A 20,066-nucleotide genomic window follows, 5' to 3' on the forward strand; every position below is an offset into this window, starting at 1 on the left:
CACTTATACAAAAGTAATTAGGAAATGTGCTACTTATAAGAAATTAGGAAATGTGTCATTTATATAGAGGTAATTAGGAAATGTGTCACTTATAAGTAATTAGGAAATGTGTCACTTATAAGTAATTAGGAAATGTGTCGCTTATATAAAAGTAATTAGGAAATGTCACTTATATATAAGTAATTACGAAATGTGTCACTTATAAGTAATTAGGATATGTGTCACTTATATATAAGTAATTAGGAATTAGGAAATGTGTCACTTATAAGTAATTAGGAATTAGGAAATGTGTCACTTATATATAAGTAATTAGGAATTAGGAAATGTGTCACTTCTATATAAGTAATTAGGAATGTGTCACTTATATATAAGTAATTAGGCAAATGTCACTGATATATAAGTAATTGGTTACAATAACCGACAAAATATGTTTTTAAGTCTTAAGATAAAACCCTAACTTCTATAATATGTAATGTAGAGGCTCCGTCAATTCAAGATCGAGTACAAATATAAGTTTTCATTTACAAAACACAAACTACACATATGCATAAGTTTTCCTTTACAAGATACTATCTTCTTTAAGTGCCAAACTTACTATCAACTGAATGATTGTTATCGACACGTGCTTATTCCCACGACAAAAGTAAGAAGAGGATAGAACAGTCATCTGATAACTACAAAGAAACAGTGTAAATCTGTAAGAGCTGAATCATTTTATGTTGTTCAGATATTATTAAACTCGTCCGCTGCCAGTAATACTCGTGGTCACGGGCTGGGTGTAAACAACGTGTTGTGTTCTTGTTTGGAACTGACTCACTGAGTAAATGAATGATGACCTTTCGATGTTTGCTGTTATTCGTGCTTACTTTTACGTCTTTCTGTTACGTGGTGTTTACTCGTGGGGTATATAGGGAATATTGAGTTTTACTTACTCTCTCTCTCTCTCTCTCTCTCTCTCTCTCTCTCTTCTCTCTCTCTCTCTTTATGATATGCAATGGTTGATACATAATAACTACAGTTTATTCATAGAGTGATATGCTTTCTAGACAAAATGTAATCATTTGTTTAAGAGAAATTCTGTTCAATTTTACAAGTGTTTTACATAATGAATTTACATATACGAGCATTAGGACATTTGATGCACAACTAAGGATTTTTTCGTTCTTGTAATTATGGAACTTCTACATTAACTTTTAAAACGACTGGAGAAAAGTCTGCAATGATAGATACATGGAAAGTGACATTATTTTGTACGGTAACCTAGTGCTTCTAACTTTAGAAAGTGCTCATTCCTTTTTAGCAATTAGAATTTTGTAATCTTCGTCTGTGCCCTGTCCTCTTTAGAAGAATTTTTTTTTTTAGGGTACAAACATTTAAAATTTATTTTCAGTCTTTTATCTAATATGATTTTCTTTACTCTCCAGGGGTCCTATGGCATCGTCAAATTGGCCTACAATGAGGAAGATGATACTCACTATGTAAGTAATGAATTCATGATTTAGGACTTTTTTTTATTCTGTCTGATACTGATAGCGGAGAAAGTATTTTGTTCTGATGTTCACTAGATTAACGTGCAATGTGAAATTTCTCAATTTCTCATCTTTAAGATATCTCGAGTTGTTTTGTGTGTATAGTTGCTTATTACACTTTGTCACCTGTAGATATTTATAGTTAAAACTGGATTCCACTGACACCATTATCCCATCGCATTGCAGGCCATGAAGATTCTCTCCAAAAAGAAGCTGATGAAGAAACACGGCTGTTTCGGTGAGTGGGACTACTGCCGGGTTTCCCCTTTCCTTTTTTTTGCCGCGATTTGATGTCGTTTTAATCTTGGCTACCTCTCTCTATCTCTCTCTCTTCACGGCCTTGTTGTTTGATTTCGTTATATATACTGACACTGTAGCTTTTTGAGCTGTTGTGACTCAGCGGTGAACAGACCTCGTTGTTTCGGCACGTGCGTGAAAGAGCTTATACTTGGCGATGTTGTTCCTCCCTTTTATATTATACCTTTTATACCTGTTTTCTGCTTACCTGGAAGGTTGAACCAATAACCCTTGATGAAGGGAGCCCAGGCCATGACTATATTAAGCGTTTCTTGTTCGGTAATGGTGTTTTAATTGCGCGAAGGTAAGAGTAGATAATCAGCTGTGAACTGTCAAATCTTGTTGTCGTCTAGATTCTAGATATTAGACTGTTCCCCTCCTTAGGTGTGCATAGCATTTTGATACGTCTGACTCATACTTGTGTTAACCTGCTCCATTAACAATAGATAGATGTAACCATTTTGTATGTCAAAAATATAGCTGTGGTTTGGATTAGGGATTGAGAAATGCGCATTAGATTAGTTACCGATGATTAGTTTTAGGAAGTCACTTGTTATAGTCTTGTAGAATATGTTTGAATGTGTACTCTGTACTGAGAGTGTGAGGTTGGAGCATCTTGATTAGATTTAGACAGTCGTGTTGAATTTTGCCATCTAGCGAAATGTTGACGCTGGAGTTAGAATGAAGACTTAGAAACCTAATTAGTAGAGTTTTTAACGTGAATGTGTGAGATATAGAAACTAATCAGGTGGAAACAATGACAGTAAGTTGAATTTGTAGGAACTAATTCGTGCCATGAGAAAAAATTTGAGTGAATAGGTAGGCTGAAATTACAGAAACTAATATCGGGTGACTTAGTAATGAGAACAGGCTAGGATGGGGTCTACAAGATTGTTAATTTGAGGGTGAAAAGTGAAAGCTAATTCAGAGGGAAACAAAAATCGAAGTAGCTTACTTGTAATATTTGTTATCAGCAATGGTGTTAGATGTATAGTAAACACTAATTCATTTAAGGGGAAAGTTACGTAATAAGGCCGAAGTATGAACGCCGGAATCTAAAGCTAACACTACGTTGGAATGAAAACCAATTTTTTTTTTTTTTTTTGGGTGCTAGGTTGCTAAGTTAAGAAAGATTTCAGAACCTGATTGAGTGAAAGGGGTTAATCACTGGTTTAGAAGGAGACCCTCAATACAATTATGTGGAAGTAATTATAAAAAAAATAGTTGAGCACTTAAGCTAAAACATACCACGGAAAATATTAAAAATAATTTCCTTAAAACGAAATCTAGGAATTAAGTCGCCGGAATGAATCTTTGGGAATGCAAACGGACAATGCATACGGGGTAGAAAAATAACAATAATATTTAGAAACTAATTTAGAGGATTGGTTTACCAACACTGAGGTATGGTTAATAAAAAAATCGGTAATTCAGATGGAAGGATTAAGAGCTATTCTAAATGAAACTTTTACCCACGAGCATCTCAGGTGGTTAGTATAGTTTTGGTTTCTCATACTTGGAGGAAATTAGTTAAGTAGGACTTAGGAATTGATTCAGATGTTTATACTTAAAAGTTTTGTAAATGAAATGCTCAGTAATTTGGGTAGTTTTCCTGAAGAAATTAGCAAGCGTCACTAAGAGGAGAATCTTAATAAAAGCTTAGTTGGAATGTGGTGATCTGATTATAAGAAATTGAGGAGAGAACATCAGTGTAGCAATTACAGTAGACGAAATTAAACAGTATAATGACCTTTTGAATCATAGTAATAGTGTAACAGTTTCTATTGAGATCTGAGCCGGAACTGGATAATTAATACACATGTGAATAACTTCCCATGGTATTTGTAAGGGTTTGGCACAATCCTCGACTGAAATCTAAGAGAAACTAAAACGTTTCATGTAAAATATTCCCTAAATAGTTAGATGAACAAACCGTAGTCACGCAGTATGTTTAGTAACAGTAGTTTGGGTACAATTTTTTTCTGTATATTGTGTACATAGTGTATACTCACGTAACCAGTTTGCAAATTTCTGTCATTAAATGAGAAAAGGTATGTTTGCATTAATCCAGAATGGCCGTTACACCTTCAAAAAAAAAAAAAAAAAAGTGATATACTCATGCCTGTTAGCCATTTCTTGTATTGAAAAGTCAAGAAAGATTTCTTGCATTGTCTGTTGTGAAAAAAACTGTATAGAATTGCAACTTGATGTTTTTAATTCAGGTCAGTTTAGAAGGACGAGGAAGTTACACCCTCAGTCACGACAGGCAATCAGGTTGTCCCCCACGACACTTCCCTCTTGCACTTGTTTTTATTTGTTTCATTTACCTCCTTCACTGTTCTTTCCATCACAGTGTTTAGTTTGTTATTAGAGGCCGATGGGGAGGGCACCTTAATGTGCTTATCTAGTCGAGAAAGAAGCGAGAAGGTTCTACTCCAAGAGACCGATAAAAATGCTGATGAATTTTCCTACTTGGTTTTTAAAATTTTTATTCGGCGATTTTATTGAAGTTGAGTGAAAATGCGAATCTATTTAGCTTCCTTGTTGTAGCTTAATGCTTTTAGACTTGTCAAATTTAAATTTCTAATTTGCATTTTACTTCGTAATATCGAAATATGATTCTGAACTTTTTTTATTTCTGTAATTGCCATTTGGCTGTATTTACTGGTAACGAACGAAGAATTCTTATATGAGAATTCCTATCGTAATATTGCAATAATCGTATCAGTAAATGACAGAATATTTTTATTGTATGATGGAGGTATTTGATTTAGTAGATAATTAAATATAACTAATCATAAATCAGTTATCACAAATTAATTATGTGAGGAGTTAACGAAATACTTCATGAACTGTATGATTTTTAGATGTTGATAATTCATTTTTCCGTTTGATTTGGTGTTGAATGTAACTACGCAAAGCAGTAATTCCTATACTAGAATATTATTTTGAGTAACTTTTTTGAATAAATAAACAGTTCCGTAACACTGAAACCTCCTTTCATAAACATATCAATCTGCATTAATATTTGTATCGCCGGTGTCAAAAACAAAACGACATAGATGGTCATCTCCCTCGATTGTGATGGAAGGAAAGAGTGCGAGAGGCGAAGGTATTATTATTATTGTTTATGTGCATGTTTCAGTTTCACGATCTTACCCCCTTCCCCCCTCCCCCAACTCTTTTTTACCACGCTTATGTGCTATCATTCCCTCACTTTTGATATACTTTCGCAACCTCTCCGTGCCAGTATGAATCGTGCCCTGGGTAGAGGCGTTGCAAAGCAGGTAATCGGTTTTTTGTCAGAGCTACTACAAGGCATTGCTACAAAGAATTGCAAAGCAAGGAAGCAATTTTTAAGAACTTCTGCTGCAATACATTGTAAGGCAAGCAGGCAAGCAATTTTTAAGAACTACTGCTGCAATACATTGCAAAGCAAGCAGGCAAGCAGTTTTTAAGAACTGATGCTGCAATACATTGCAAGGCAAGCAGCTTTTAAGAACTGCTGGTGCAAGACATTGCAGTGAAAGCAAGCAAGCAGTTTTTAAGAACTGCTTCTCCAAGAAATTTTAATGAAAGCAAGCAAGCAATTTCTAAGAACTGCTGCTCCAAGGCATTGTAAAGCAAGCAAGCAAGCAATTTTTAAGAATGCTGCTGCAAGACATTGCAAAGCAAGCAAGCAGTCGCAGGCAGTCTTAGGAATTGCTTCGAATCGTTGCCAAAGCAAGCAATCAAATAACTTTTTTAAATCGCTGCTTGCGACGTCCTCCAACCCAAGGGGGGTTGTCTACCCCGCCACGGGGCGATGACGATACTGGCCGCATCCAAGCATGAGGCGTCTCTAACCCTTCCCTCTCCCATTTTTATCGTTATTTTTGTCATTTTTTCTGTTGGTGTCGTTGTGCTGGTGTGTTGGCGTTGTGCATGGCGGGAGCAGGCCGTGCCTGGACCATCGGGGCCGAATCCGAGGCTTCGCAACACGTCCGTTCGCTCAGCCCGAACTACCGACAGGCCAGCTTCTCCCCTCCCACGCATCGAGGTAAGTCTGGCGTTTGTGTGTGTGTGCGTGCGTGTGTTTGTGCATCAGCCTCAGCTCCCTCCTCCTCCTCCTCCTCCTTCTCTCGTTTGTTGGCCCTGCTTGGCACAAACTCCAAACTCCAAGTTTTGCCTTCCTTCCTTTAACCCCCCTCCTCATCCCCCTTCCACAGTACAGATCTGGTCCCCCGCTATGCCTGTCCCCTGGCAGCAGTGCACACCAATGGCTGGCCTGTGCACACACGAAAAGACACACCACTCCGCGGCAGCTTTTTGTCTCTCCAGCAGCTGATGTAGCGAGTTTGTTTTACGTTATCTCAAAGACGTCGGGGGAGCTCCGGAACGGACGTTCTTCCTGATTTCACGAGTTGCTTGTAGAAGTATTTATGTATATATATTTATAGTTGTTGTAAGATAAGACGAGACCCTTAGTATATAACTTAGAATTAATGAATAACTTTATTACTAACTGTTTTACAGATATCAGAGTGCTGTGATATGTTTGATTTCACCATGGTACTTCTATTATATGTCATGCTCATGTATATCTGTTTTCATTTAATATATGTATTGTATTTACGTATACATGCTTTTACAAAGATGTATACCAAAACTATGACACACACGAGCTGGAATGTAGTAGACATTGCAAGTCTTGTGTAGAAAATGATCTTTCATTCTTTCTGATGCAATTTATTTTTTATTCAGTAGGTAAGCACCTGGTATAGTAGCAGTGTGCTACACTTGAAATTTTAATCAGCAATTTTTATTTATTTATTTATTTATTTATTTATTTATTTATTTATTGTCTTCGTAATTTGCAAATTGATCGAAGTGACTCGAAGCCAGTTCGGCAAGACTTAATATAATTTTATGACAATTTCTTTATTATTCAGGATATTGCTGATGGAATGCGACGCCTGTTGGTAGTTATTTTGTTGTTTTATATTTTCTGTACAGGGTTATATAAAACCACAATATGTTTTGTTGTTTCGTCCAGAACGTTTAAGATAATTTTCACGAGTAGAATTAAGTAACTCATTTGCGATTTTATCTGGGGTGAATGTCTACGATTTTCCGGTTACATTTCTAATTGCCCTTTAATTAATTTCAAGTGACTAATTATATACGAGACAGTAAATACCTAGCAGCCAAACGACTGATATTACAGTAAGCTAAAACAGATTATATTTTGTGGTTATGTTTGTCGCAGAATGCTACTAATGTTTAGGTATTTATACTTGATATTTCAAGCGAATTGTCTTAATATTTACCATAAGATCCCATTGCAACAGTACATGGTATTATGTACCTCGTATATTTACTGAAACATATATGACACTTTCATACGTAAGCAAGGGAAAATGAGCAGTTTCCTAAAATAAAACGTCAGGTTTACTTTCGACAAATATAGTAGACTCCTCTGGTGTACATAAATTTAATTTAAACGAATTACACACCATTTATGAATTAAATATTGTTTCGAGATAATTCGTTTAGTAAGCACTGTTACTCTGGTTACAATTTAAAGCGGTTTTTATTTTTAAGTGAAAACTCGCTTAGTGCGCAGTATTCCTGTATAGTGCAAATGCCTCATATACTGAGTTCGATATTTTGGTATATAAACTACTTTAATGTGTGAGTTATTTTTACATTTGATCTACATTTACATTTGATCGGCATTTACATTTGATTTGTATTTTATCTGAAGTACTTAAGAAATCATTTAAAAGATGCCTACGTATTATGTACACCATATACGCCATATATTTGTAATAGAATAAGTAGAAATATTATACGACATTCTTCCTACCAGCATGATACGTCTCAGAAATGTTCTGTAATGTTATTCAGCTGTTATTCAAAGCAGTCTCTTGATTTTGAAAAAGAGAGGTAATAAAATTTATTCAAGAGCTCAAGAAGATCAGTTGTGGTCTTTGAGTTGCCATGGGAACTACTACCCTCCTTTTCCATCATTTGAAACCTTAAATATAGAGAAATAAAGGTGAAAACAGTTTTATCAAGTTCACTCTAGGGGAAATCATCCCAGGTTTCAGTTTTATTTTTTGTGTCCAATTAATAGTAAATAAATGTGATAATAATTGAGCTATTTAATAGACGAAATCTACCGACCCAGGACCACCAGTCTGATTCAACTCGAGAATTGACAGTCTAATTGAAACCAATCCATCCAGTGGATTTGCGGGATCAGGGTGTATCAGTTGTTTGACACCTTGCTAGTTAAGAGTGTCTTTGATGTAAGTTTGACATTTTCAGAACCAAAGATATTCATTCTCTTATCGAATATAGATGGAGGAGTAAATAGTTGGTATATATTTATCAACAGTCTTGACTAAACGTTGAACTTTTCGTCGTGGTATTACGTTCTGTTCAGAGCTTTCATGGTACCACCATGTCAACACCACCTTTTCTGTGATTATTTTATGCATTTCGTGTTCCTTGACCGTCATATTATAACCATGTCTTATGGTTTAAACTTGGTTAGCTGTGTCGTATCCATAGACATGCGAACCGATATATGTCTGAGGTAGTTCTTAAATGTCATCTGACTTATGTATATAATAACTTTTTTTTTCACCTGAATTTATGTCCACAGATTTTAACTAGTCTGATTTTTGCCTTAACAGTTATTTATTTAACCTAATCGCAGTTGTTTTTTAGTTTTAGCACATTAGTTTAATTTTAACTGTCCGTTAAAAGTTGTTGCATATGTCAGTGGATAATACGTATGTATATCTCACGAGTATCTCCATCTGTAGTTGGCTGGTAGTAGTCTAATGCAGGAGAAGTTCTCTCACTGTCATTTTTCTTGTTGCTTATTCACTTATTCATCATTGCTAGTTTTCATCGTCAATCCGTCTTTGAAAAAAAAATCGTATTCTCTTTAACATGGTAGTTTTATTGTTTAGCACTCTGTTTCCTCTGTATCAAGTATGTTTTAATATACAATAATGTCACTTCAGTGTTAGTATTATTGTGGACTTAGATTTTGCGGTACTTAGCTAATGTAGACGCGTTGTCTAAGTACAGGTAACTCAGAATGATAAGAACTATCTAAGCTTCTGTGGAACATGCAAACAACTCGACCTACGACGACCTTACAAAACCAGGTTTTTTTTTTCCACATTTTGGTCCTTTTTCTTGAAATTGTCTCTTATGACCCTGTAAATCATTTTTCAGTTTAGGATGGAGTGTACTTATTAAGATTGAAGTTGTCTCACCAAAAGTGGCCCAGTGTTTGGCTTTATAGCCTAAATTTCATGATTTATTTAAACATTAACACCCACTGAGTGTTTGTACCACTCGCTTGTTCAAAGCATTAGTTAGCTTCCTAATGTTAGTTACCTCTGGAATGTTGTGAAGGACCGAGAAAGGCGTAGTAACCTAAAGTAAGCTAGATCACTGCAAGAAAAGATGCAAAAAAGTATTATAGCATCAGTGGACATCTTGAAGAATTCAGGGACAAAGAGGAAAGCAGGTTAGTTTAGGAAGCGAGTGTCATAAATTGATCTGTTTTGCAAGAACCAACATCATCTTGCCCTACGTTGGAAAATGTAAATATATGGCAATTTGTTTACTAACTAAACACAATCATTTTTCTGTAGTTACTGTAATTGGTGTAATTAGCATTCTGATATGTATGTGAGCCTTCGTTATATGTTTCTTTGTACTGTTGCATTGTTATAAGATAAAGGAGATGCGATAGTTTTTGTGTAAGGAAAACTGTAGGTGTATTAAGTGAGGCTGATAGTGTTAACATGATGAAAATTTATGATGTATTAAGTTAGGCTGCAAAGCTTTCATGTCTTACAAACCAGTTTTAAATGAAACGTCAGTTATTATAGAGATAAATCGTTCAATAAATGATCATACTAAGCTGACGGGGTCTGGATATACTGTAAATATTTCATCGACAGAGTGAGTTTTATACTTTTGACGTTATAAGGTGGTTTTTAATCCTTGTGAATTTTTAAATTTCTAGTGACAGCTTGTTTAGAAAGTACTTCATCGAGGTGGAAAAAATACTTTCCACTTAGTGTGCAGTTATATATAACAGTGTGTAAACTGAAAACTTCACTGTACATGCATATGTAAAAAAATAATGGCTTCAGGTTTGTTTGTTTGTAAACACACTCAAACATTTATGCAACCCAAGTCCACTTGGGCTCATGTTGATATTTCTTTCTTACATTGATTTGACTAAAACAAATACAGCGCTTGATAGATATGAATAATATTGTCATTATTCTGCTTAGTTGAAGAAATTGCTAGTATTTGAAGTTGTATGTACAATCATTAATGGAAGAGTCATCTTTACCACGAGTAAAAGAAAAATTATTTCATATACAAATTGACAAGGACGGGGAGGTATTGCTTCTTGTTCTGAAGATAATATTTTGCTGGCGAATAGTGAAAATATCCAAATAGAACTTGAGCATATATTATCAGTGAATTTTTATGCTTGAAGCACTGTTGAATTGGAAATACATAACGACCTGATTAATTGTTTATAGCATTTCCTGGCCATCAGTTATCTGCGGAGGACTGAAGCATTCTTATCTTTCAGATTTAACTTCCGTAATTTGGCTGATGTTTACAGTGTTTATGTAGGAATCAAGTTTGAAACATTTCTCTCCTGTAAACAATGTTATTTGTATATGTAATATACAAAATGTTACATCCCACTGCAAATACATGGGGTGTTGGTGTCACGTAGCTTTTAACTCATAGAAAATATGACTGATACTCTAATAGCTTTCTTTTTTCCAGTGAAAGGACGATTGCCACCTCAGAGAGCGTCAGGCGGCCGGCCCATTGAAAACCCCCTCGACCGGGTTCACAGAGAGATCGCCATCCTGAAGAAGCTCAATCACCCAAATGTCGTTAAACTCGTCGAAGTTCTCAATGATCCTGACGAAGACAACTTCTACATGGGTTCGTGAATCAACTTTGGCGACTAATTTTAGGCAACTTTTGATTCAGCTTGAGGATGGAATGACTGATGTTTGATTTTTCCTGCTGCGCTAGTTTTGCATAAATTAATCGGTTAACTTTTCCGCTTTCATTATGACTTGGTGTGGTTGTGATGGGAAATGTATTAATCGAGTTCATTTAATTTGAAATAAATTTTGTAAGCAAGAAGCCGAAAAAGTGCTTCTACATGTATTGGACGATATGTTTTAGAAGGAATCAGACTGTCTGGTTTTAAATGCTCGAATTACTATTTTTATACCTAATTTTTCCTCCCATCCAACTTGGTCATAGAGTGATTCCCGATAACGACATCCACCCGTTTATACGTAAAATATTCACACAAAGTGTGAGTTTGAGAGCCTGGTGTCTCTGGTCTTTACCCACACTCCATGTATAATGTACTGTATATGTAACACTAATAGCACCTTCTTAATACAGTTTTGTAAAGTTTCCCAATAAAATTTGTAACCAAGATAAAAAAAAATAAATGAGCAAGAAGAGGCCAAATAAAATTACCTAAAAATAGGAACAAAATTTTTTGTAGTTGTATATATGCAAATAAAAGTGGTCCAAAACCATGTCCAAAATCAGTGGTGTTGTTATGCCTGTGTAATAGAATCCTGATTTACCTTGAATATGCGCTCAGAATGTTTAAATTAACTACTATTTTTTATTTGCAGCATTCGAGCTACTCGAAAAGGGCGAGGTTTTAGAGGTGCCCACCGACTCTCCGTTATCTGAAGACCAAGCTTGGGTCTATTTCAGAGACGTAGTACTTGGTCTGGAGTATTGTAAGTGTTCTAAGTCCAGATTTTTGCATTGCATATACTGTAACTAAGTTTGTACACATCTTGCTTGCTTTCAACTACATTTCACAATGAACCCATTTACGTTAATACTAAAAATAATAATAATAATTCGATTTTTGGTCATGAATGTGAATGGTACTTTCCATTTTCAGTACATTATCAAAAGATTATTCATCGAGATATCAAGCCATCGAATTTGCTGCTGGGCGACAACGGCCACATTCAGATTGCAGACTTCGGCGTCTGTAATGAATTTGACGGCCAAGACGCTTTCCTAACAAATACTGCAGGAACACCAGCTTTCATGGCTCCTGAAGCTCTTTCTACGTCACGACACAAATATTCTGGAAAGGTAAAGTCTTTATTTATGTGGTGCATGCATACAGAGCAAAAGTTAAACGAGAGAGGGTTATATTGCAAGCAGTACCGAGTGCTGTATCTACAACCTGTCAGCCATAAATGGTTCGAAAAGTGCAATTATAAAAAGATTATGTATGTTAGGACTCCACAAAGGCTGCATAATGGGAGGATTGTGTGGTCAACTAGATTACGGTCAAATACTATGAATTTGAACTGCTAATCTTCTCAAATATCATATGACTCAGCTTTAATTATGTATGGGGTAAGTTCATGTAGTATATGCAACAAACATAATTAAGGTAATGACCAAGGGCTGACTTATTTAATTTTTAGATAGTGACAAGCGTGATGACAAATAACTAGTAAGCAAATACTGACACTCTGTGTCTAACAGTGCCGAAGGTTAGGTTACGTAACCAAGGTATGAAGCAAATATTGTTACTCTGTGATTAATGGTGCCTTAGGTCAGGTCATGTTAGGTTAGGTGGGCTTTGATGAGCCACTTCCACCACCCTTTCAGGTAGAGTATGACTCAGGTTAAATAGGGAAGGTTAAATTTGGATGCATCCCTGTACTTCACTAGTTTTTGTTAACAGTGCAAAGGTCCCAGTTGGCAGTTTCCTACCTATCCCTCAATACTGTTAGATAAGCGAGAGAGGCAATGGGTTAACCAAGCAGTTTTGGCAGAATTTAATGTCAAATTCATCTGAATTACATCAATATACCAGAAAAATTAATTTTATAGCCATAGTACATTTTGGATTTAAAAGTAACATATTCCCCGGTGAGGAAGTTCTCAGCATGATTGCTGTTGATTATTAAATAAAATAATATAACAAGGCGACTAAGTTGACAGTGTTAACTCTAACAGGGCTGGCAGCCCACAGGGTGTGCCCTTCATGAACTAAATTAGATCTTATTTAATATCTTGCAACTCCTTACATATGTAATAATAAGAGTACCATAAAATTTTGAAGATTCTGGCAAAATATCTTCCATATACAGTACAGTATTTGTTTTTGATAATTGATGCAGTATATGTTGCTGGTTAGACAATGGCTAAGAATATGTTTAACTGTAGGTGTTGTTCTGCATTCAGGGATTGGGTCTTTAGGGGTTATTCATCAAATACACAATTGGTCAGACAAGATTGGATAATACGGTAGTACTACTTAAATGTGGCATTCTTTTAGAAATGAAGAACACCACAAACAGTTGGTTTAGTCTGATGTTGTCAACAGTGTATGTTACCGGAGGTGACAATTCTAAAAGTAATAAATCACTGACAGGAACAGGAATATTTGATGTAGACTTGGTGAATTGACAGATGGGACATCTGAGAAGGTGCATCCTTGCCACCAATTTTTCTATGCCTCCCTGCCAGTGCTTGGCTTTTACATTTAAAACTCCAGACTGCTCTGTCTCCAAGAGAAGTCAGTAATTAGGGTTATTCCTCAGTCAGTGAAGTGGTCTTCACTCTTTTCAACAAAATGTTTATGGTCCATTTTTGGTTAGTCCACCTACTTTGGGCAAGACCTGTTACACCATTAGATATAATATAAAATACAAACTGAGTTATCTTACAGCCTCCTTGAGTGGGTGGACGTGACAGATTTATCCACATACTGTACCTTCATACCTGAAAACATTATCCCAGCACAAAGAACAAAGAAACAATATGAACAAACGCATGAGACAAATCAGAAGCATGCAAAAGCTGCAGTGGCTGTGAACACAATGGGAGAAGGTAGGCCACCCCAGGTCACACATGACCATAGGCCTAGCATTAGGATTTTGCTTATTCAGAGATGAATCAGAACAGCCAAAGAGCGACAAGCGTGAGCACTCCATATATGAAAGCATAGGGTTGTAAACGGGTCAGAACAAATATCATCTGTTACAAAATTATTGCTTAAAAAAAATGAATACAAGACATTGTCTCACACAAGAGTTCCCCTTCTTCTTCCCTACAGTTGAATAAACACATCAGTTTTTTAAAGTAAGGCTTGATTGTGAATAAGCTAGGTTAGTGACATATTTGGTGTACTAAATATACATTTCGTTGGCCAGTTAAAACTGAAGCGCAAGGCTATGGTTTGGATTTATGAGAAAAGATTTTTTTAGAAAAATTTTCCTTTGAACAATGACCTGTATTTTACAGGTCCTATGTTTATTACTGTTTCCTTAAGTCACTAGGCAATCCCCACCTTTCTCACTTTATTGACTTTCTTTTCCTTCTACCTCTATGATGTAAAATTGTCCTTAAACCATTTATATATAGGTAAGGCTAAACAAACCAATTTCTGTTTCATATGCATTTAGTCAAATTCATATTAAATATATTTATGTAGTCTGTGATAATGTATATTTTAAATTTGTTAAGTCATTGGCAATTATCATAGATCATGACTTGTTCCTTATGCAGTGATGTTAATTATGTTTCTACCAGAAATTATGTTGCCATTTTTATTCATTTCTTACTCCTCATGAACTTGAGAAGTATTGGACAGGTATTACAAAGATGGTTTCAAACAGCTTATTTTTTTCTATCCTAAATCTACTGATTTTTAAATATGGGAATTGTATACATAAAATTAGGGTAATTTAGTTGACTTTATCAGTTCAGTTTTATACGAGCCAAAAATAACACATTTTACAATATTGATTAGCAAGATAAGCATGGAATACACTTTTGATTATACAGGTATTAATCGTAATTATAGTGTAATATAATCAGTTTTAATTGTAACCATCATGGATGAGGTTTAACTGGATAACTGATATGGACGACATTTCTGTTTGAAGTCAAGTCATGTACAGTATACTGTAATATTCACTGTGCAAAAGACATTTCTGTCCATCAGGTAAACATTTTTGAAAAATTAGTATAAAATCCTTAATTAATATTGTTGCCTCTTAATAAAGAAATTAATCACATTGCTTTCATTTCTCCTCAACAGGCAGCTGACATTTGGGCTTTAGGAGTAACCTTGTATGCTTTTGTCTATGGCAAGCTCCCATTTCGTGATGAAAATATAGTTGTCCTCTACGATAAAATTAGAAGCTCCCCTCTCACCTTCCCACCAGCACCATTTGTCTCTGGTGATTTAAAGGATCTTATATCATTAATGTTAGAGAAGAACCCAAACCAAAGGATAACACTGCCAGAAATTAAGGTTTGTATTCACCCTCAAGTCATGTATTTATTAATCATTTGTACAGTACTATGTACTTTATGTATTTAAAAATGTAAAGAATATCATGCATCCTTAGGTTATAAGCGACAGTAAAATCGTTTTTTTGATTTCTTGCTTTGTCGTGTACAGCAGTTCTTTATCAGAATAATTTGATCATGTTCCACAACTTGTTCATGATTGCAGATTCAACTACATCTCTTATCCACGAGTTTTAATTACGTTGTTTGATGATAAAAAGTTTTAATAAGTGTCCAGCACTTGGTCTCTTGTTAATTCTCGATTACAATGATGTGAATATGTTGAAATATTGACGACAGTTAAACAAACCTATGTAGCTGGTATGTTTGTAGCAAGATAGGCACCACAGTAGAACTGTCTAATCCAGTTTTGTTCTGTATTTAACAGGTTAAATACTTGGAGTGTTCAAATTTAGTTATCCATTCTTGAAATAGCTTTGTGAAAATCTAATGCAAATTTCAAAGCTTTTTCCTCTTAATAGTTTTTACCTTTTGTTCATTTTATATTTACTTCCATTTTAGAGTTCTAATTAAGGACATCTAGCCTATAGATAACATTCTTTTATATCCTCTCTCTGCAAGCCCTGTAGAAGGGTATTGCTAACTGTGTCTTGTGCTGTGCTACACACCAAGATATTACTTGAGATTCACAGTAGCATCCCTTTGGCTCCAGTTTTATTGCTTTTGCCCTGTACTTTTTATTCATTCCTTTTTGTGGCTTTTTCACTCAGCTATGTGACTTATTTTACCTTGCCCCGTACAATTTTTAAATTCCCAAGGCACAGCTAAGACTCTATGAGTCTTAGCTATGTGATCCATGGTCGCATTTGTACTAGTACTTAATTTTGATAATTACACTCTGCATGGCCTACAGACTAATTCAAAACTATATCAGTTCACAAAAGGGCGTGTTAAGGAATTTTCGAGAACTTGCCTTCACACAAATTATTATTCGGTTGGCTTATGAGCTTATGACTCATCTGGCAAAGAGGACAGCTGTGCATTTAGGGCAAGACCTCACAAAGTCAGGTTCTGGGCTGTCTCTGGCATTTCACTTTCACAAGCAACAAGGGCTGATGTTTAAAAGATGCCAGACCACCTTTACTTCATTCTACCAGAGGGGGTTGCCCAAAAGCCCTTGATACCTTTTCCTTAGGACTTGTGGTAGCTGCTGAACAGGTTATGTAGTTATCTGTGCCCCTATTGGACAAAGAGGCATCTCGCCTAAAGTACTTCAAGGACACACAGCTGGAGGTTGAAAGGTTGAGTGACCAGTTCCTACTCTTCCTTCCTTTGGGAGGCAGCAGCCAGGCTGAGTACTTTCTGGACCAGGCCTGGGATTCCATTTGCTTTCCTTTTTAATTTAACACACCTAATAGATACTATACTTCATTCCCGTCACAGGTGGTATATTTGGTTCTTCCAAATGAGTGAGAATCTAAGGACTTATCACTCAGGCTTAGAGCCCTATCAACCTGACATCGTTATGTTAGTTCATGTAGAAGTTCAAAACAGTATTGCTACACTGCTCACTATTGTGACAGGGAGCACGACATTTCCATGTGGAGATCCAACTTGAAAGTCAGGTGAGACACTGCCTTCCCACCAAAGGAGTTAGTCTCCTATTTGAAAGATGGTTTGTACTCCCACAGGAAAAAATCACAAATTTATACAGTATTTGTATTTTCCATAATCCCACCTCAAGCATTCCTCTTAGTCCTTGATGCTGATGGTAAAAGTGCTTGATGATGGCAGGTGAGTGGGGGTTCACTTACCTACCACCGCTTCCAGCTCACAATGAGGATTACTTTTACAAAAAAGGCTCTGGATTGTATGCCTAAGAAAAAGAAAAGTTACTTAAAAATTGTATATTTGGGAGCATAGTATTTCAGTCAAACTTTCATATTTTGGGTAAATTAAAAGAACATAGTTAAATTACAAAAAATTCATTGTAACCAAAGTTTAATAAGTATAATTTGCTGTTATAATGTAGTAATTACATTCCAGTGCAGGGGGTTTCAAGAAGATTATTGCTACTTATTTACAAAATGGTTATCAGTTATTTTTCTTGGTATTTTGAGGCTGAGTGTAATTACAGTAAATTAAATGTTTCATAAATCTACATTCATTTAAATTTAAGTACAGTATGAAAACAGTAGTGTAAAAGTATCTTTTTAACCAGTACACTGAAAACATTTAAATGATGGCTTTTTTTCTCTGAAATTCATTGGCTACATTTGTCTTTTAGGAACATCCATGGGTTACTGCGGGTAATCAGTATCCCTTACCAACCGAAGAAGAAAATTGTGTTTTGATTGAGGTTACAGATGAAGAAGTACAGAGTTGTGTCCGTTCCATTCCAAAGTTGGAGACGCTTATTCTTATTAAATGTATGCTCAAGAAACACAGCTTCCAGAATCCATTCAAAATGAATGTATTCGTCAAGGAGCAGTTTGCACGAGCCGGACGGTCTCACTCGGCGCCTGGTTCGTATGAGTTCTACTTGGACAGGTATGGGTTGTGGTGGTGGTGGTGGTATCGGCAGCTCACATCTCTCCTCCACTCTGCGCCCTGCACTGCACGCCTTTATTGTCCATGGTGTAGTACTGACCAAGCATCATCATAAGTCTCATGTCTTGCCTTACCTTATGTTACGTTAGAAACTGGTAAAAGGATTTTGATGTTAATGCTATTGTGCTTGGGAAATTGTAAACAGACTTGATACCAAATGCAAAACTTGAATTTAAGTTTTTACTTGCATATTGCATATTTAATTACAAAATATTTTTGGGCACACAAATATTGTTAATAACAGGTGTTAAGTTGCGTGTGTCATATTACAATGAAAAGTAGGTTTTGTTTCCATATGGTGGGACACATGCTTATTACTATCATATTCTAAAGAATAAAAATAAAAAGCTGTTGCGACATCTTAGGGATTTTGTTACCAAAGCATTTCAGATATCTTCACGTTGACACTAAGATTTTTCAAGTTACTGTTTGCTTGGTATCAAAAGAATTTTCTCACTGTTGGGGTTATTTTCAAACCTGGTTAAATTCTTAAAAAAGTAAAAGACAAGAATGAACTGACTTTCATGAATGCTACCAAATCTTGGAGAAAGGGAAAACATATTTTGAATGAGTATTCTTTCAAACACATTCAGTCTTTTTAATCTTTAATGTAAATCAGTGACGACTGCCACAAAGTGAATTGTCACAACCAAGTTTTACAGTCCCTAAAGTATACATAAATTGCACTTTTAGAATTTCCAAAATATGTACACACTATTCTTTTACCAGTTTCTTGTATGTTCAGCTATATTTAGAGATAAAAGTATTTTACAGTATTCATAAAACCTTCAGTGTGCTTGTTTATCCAGGTAAGTGCTGTGCTTGTTTTGATTTGTATGCAGTTGTTTTATTTTTTGTGTAACCTAATAATTAAAGATTCAGTCGCCCCAGGGAGGTGCAGATGTTTCTTAAAATTATTGTATTACAGATTACCGAACATTCTTTTCATGAATGTAGATTACCTGCTGCTGTATAGAAAAGAGAAAATCTTTAGAAGTGGACAATGTAAAAAAAAAAAAAATATTCATCACTTGGTGGTATGCTTTTGGATATCTCTTGAATTGAGATAATTATGTCAAGTAAATCATATTACTTGAGCTTATACGTTTATTACTTGCCAAGTAAGAACTTCTATACAGTATTTCAAGATATGGATTAAAAATGCACAAATGATATCAAGATCTAAGTTCATTGTGATACTGTGGTCTGGTGAGACTAGTTTTTAATTTATTCAGTACTTTATAATATCATTATCTACATAAATATGAAAATAATGGTGGTTGAATATGACTTACAGAATATCGATATAGAACAGCAATTTAGTTTTTCTTATTATAACCACATAAAAATATTAACCTTGGTAACTTATTTTTATTAAACTTTCTTTCACAGAAGCAGACATGTAGTTGTAATTTTAAGGAACTGAGACATTTATCTGTTTAAAATATGTGATTTTTGTATTTTTTATCAGACAATACTATCTTTATCAATTTGTTGTTTAACTTAAATATCTTAAAAGATTGTACTATCTAAAATTAGGATTACCAACTTTTCCCTGTAATCTTTGCAATTGATACTTCTCAGCATACAGCAGCACGTAAATTATTAACAGTAATAATTACCTTCTTTTATACATGATAGAGAGTGAGGTCAAAGAAAAAACAGAACATAACTAATCTGCCCTCCAGAATATAAAATTCACTTATTGGCCAAAAATATTTCTGAATCCATTATGTATTTAAAAAATTTCTGAATTCGTAATTTTCAAAAGCCATTATAGGAGTAATTTTTAGCTTTTTTTGCACTTTGATGAGTATTTCAGTTAAATATAAAAGCACTGTAATCATTAAGTTCACCTGCAGCTTTAATTGATTTTGAGCTTCATGTCACAATCCGTAAAAGCTGCTTTTTGAAAGCCTACACACAGTAATTTCATGTGCTTTTGCTAACAAGAGGCTTTTCACCCATAATCATTATATTGTACAATTCCAATATTTAAAGTTTTGACATACAAATCAGTAATGATAAGCCACTTAATGTTGAATGAATAGATTCCATACACTGCACTTAGGTTAGATATTCTTGAGGATGCATTATAAATGTCAGACATAATTCCTGAAATTATGTGCAATACCTGAAATTACAGGTGGATATTAACTCCAAGTATGATTGAAAATAGTCAAGAATGGTTTACTGTAGTTTGGGTTGTATTATTGCATTTGACCATTTGTTCAAGGGGGGGGGGTGTTACTACCT

The 20,066-nt window shown here is 35.1% G+C and overlaps 1 protein-coding gene across 18 annotated transcripts in view; it reads left to right on the forward strand.

Annotated features, from left to right (window-relative positions):
• The window catches only part of LOC136830685 (calcium/calmodulin-dependent protein kinase kinase 1-like), a 426,905-nt gene that overhangs the window by 399,790 nt on the left and 7,049 nt on the right, over window positions 1-20,066 (forward strand). For 6 of the 18 annotated variants that reach the window (XM_067090377.1, XM_067090382.1, XM_067090384.1 and 3 more), the window contains 8 exons: window positions 1,425-1,478; window positions 1,716-1,767; window positions 5,764-5,865; window positions 10,653-10,817; window positions 11,537-11,647; window positions 11,818-12,017; window positions 14,986-15,201; window positions 17,488-18,831. In XM_067090377.1, the coding sequence (XP_066946478.1) occupies window positions 1,425-1,478; window positions 1,716-1,767; window positions 5,764-5,865; window positions 10,653-10,817; window positions 11,537-11,647; window positions 11,818-12,017; window positions 14,986-15,201; window positions 17,488-17,865 (1,278 nt within the window). In that variant the 3' untranslated portion in view covers window positions 17,866-18,831. Of the gene's footprint in view, window positions 1-1,424; window positions 1,479-1,715; window positions 1,768-5,763; window positions 5,866-10,652; window positions 10,818-11,536; window positions 11,648-11,817; window positions 12,018-14,985; window positions 15,202-17,487; window positions 18,832-20,066 lie in introns of those variants that run through there. The other 12 variants (XM_067090378.1, XM_067090387.1, XM_067090389.1 and 9 more) reach the window with 5 other exon arrangements.

Source organism: Macrobrachium rosenbergii, chromosome 47 (assembly GCF_040412425.1).
Source record: "Macrobrachium rosenbergii isolate ZJJX-2024 chromosome 47, ASM4041242v1, whole genome shotgun sequence".
NCBI classification, from domain to species: domain Eukaryota; kingdom Metazoa; phylum Arthropoda; class Malacostraca; order Decapoda; family Palaemonidae; genus Macrobrachium; species Macrobrachium rosenbergii.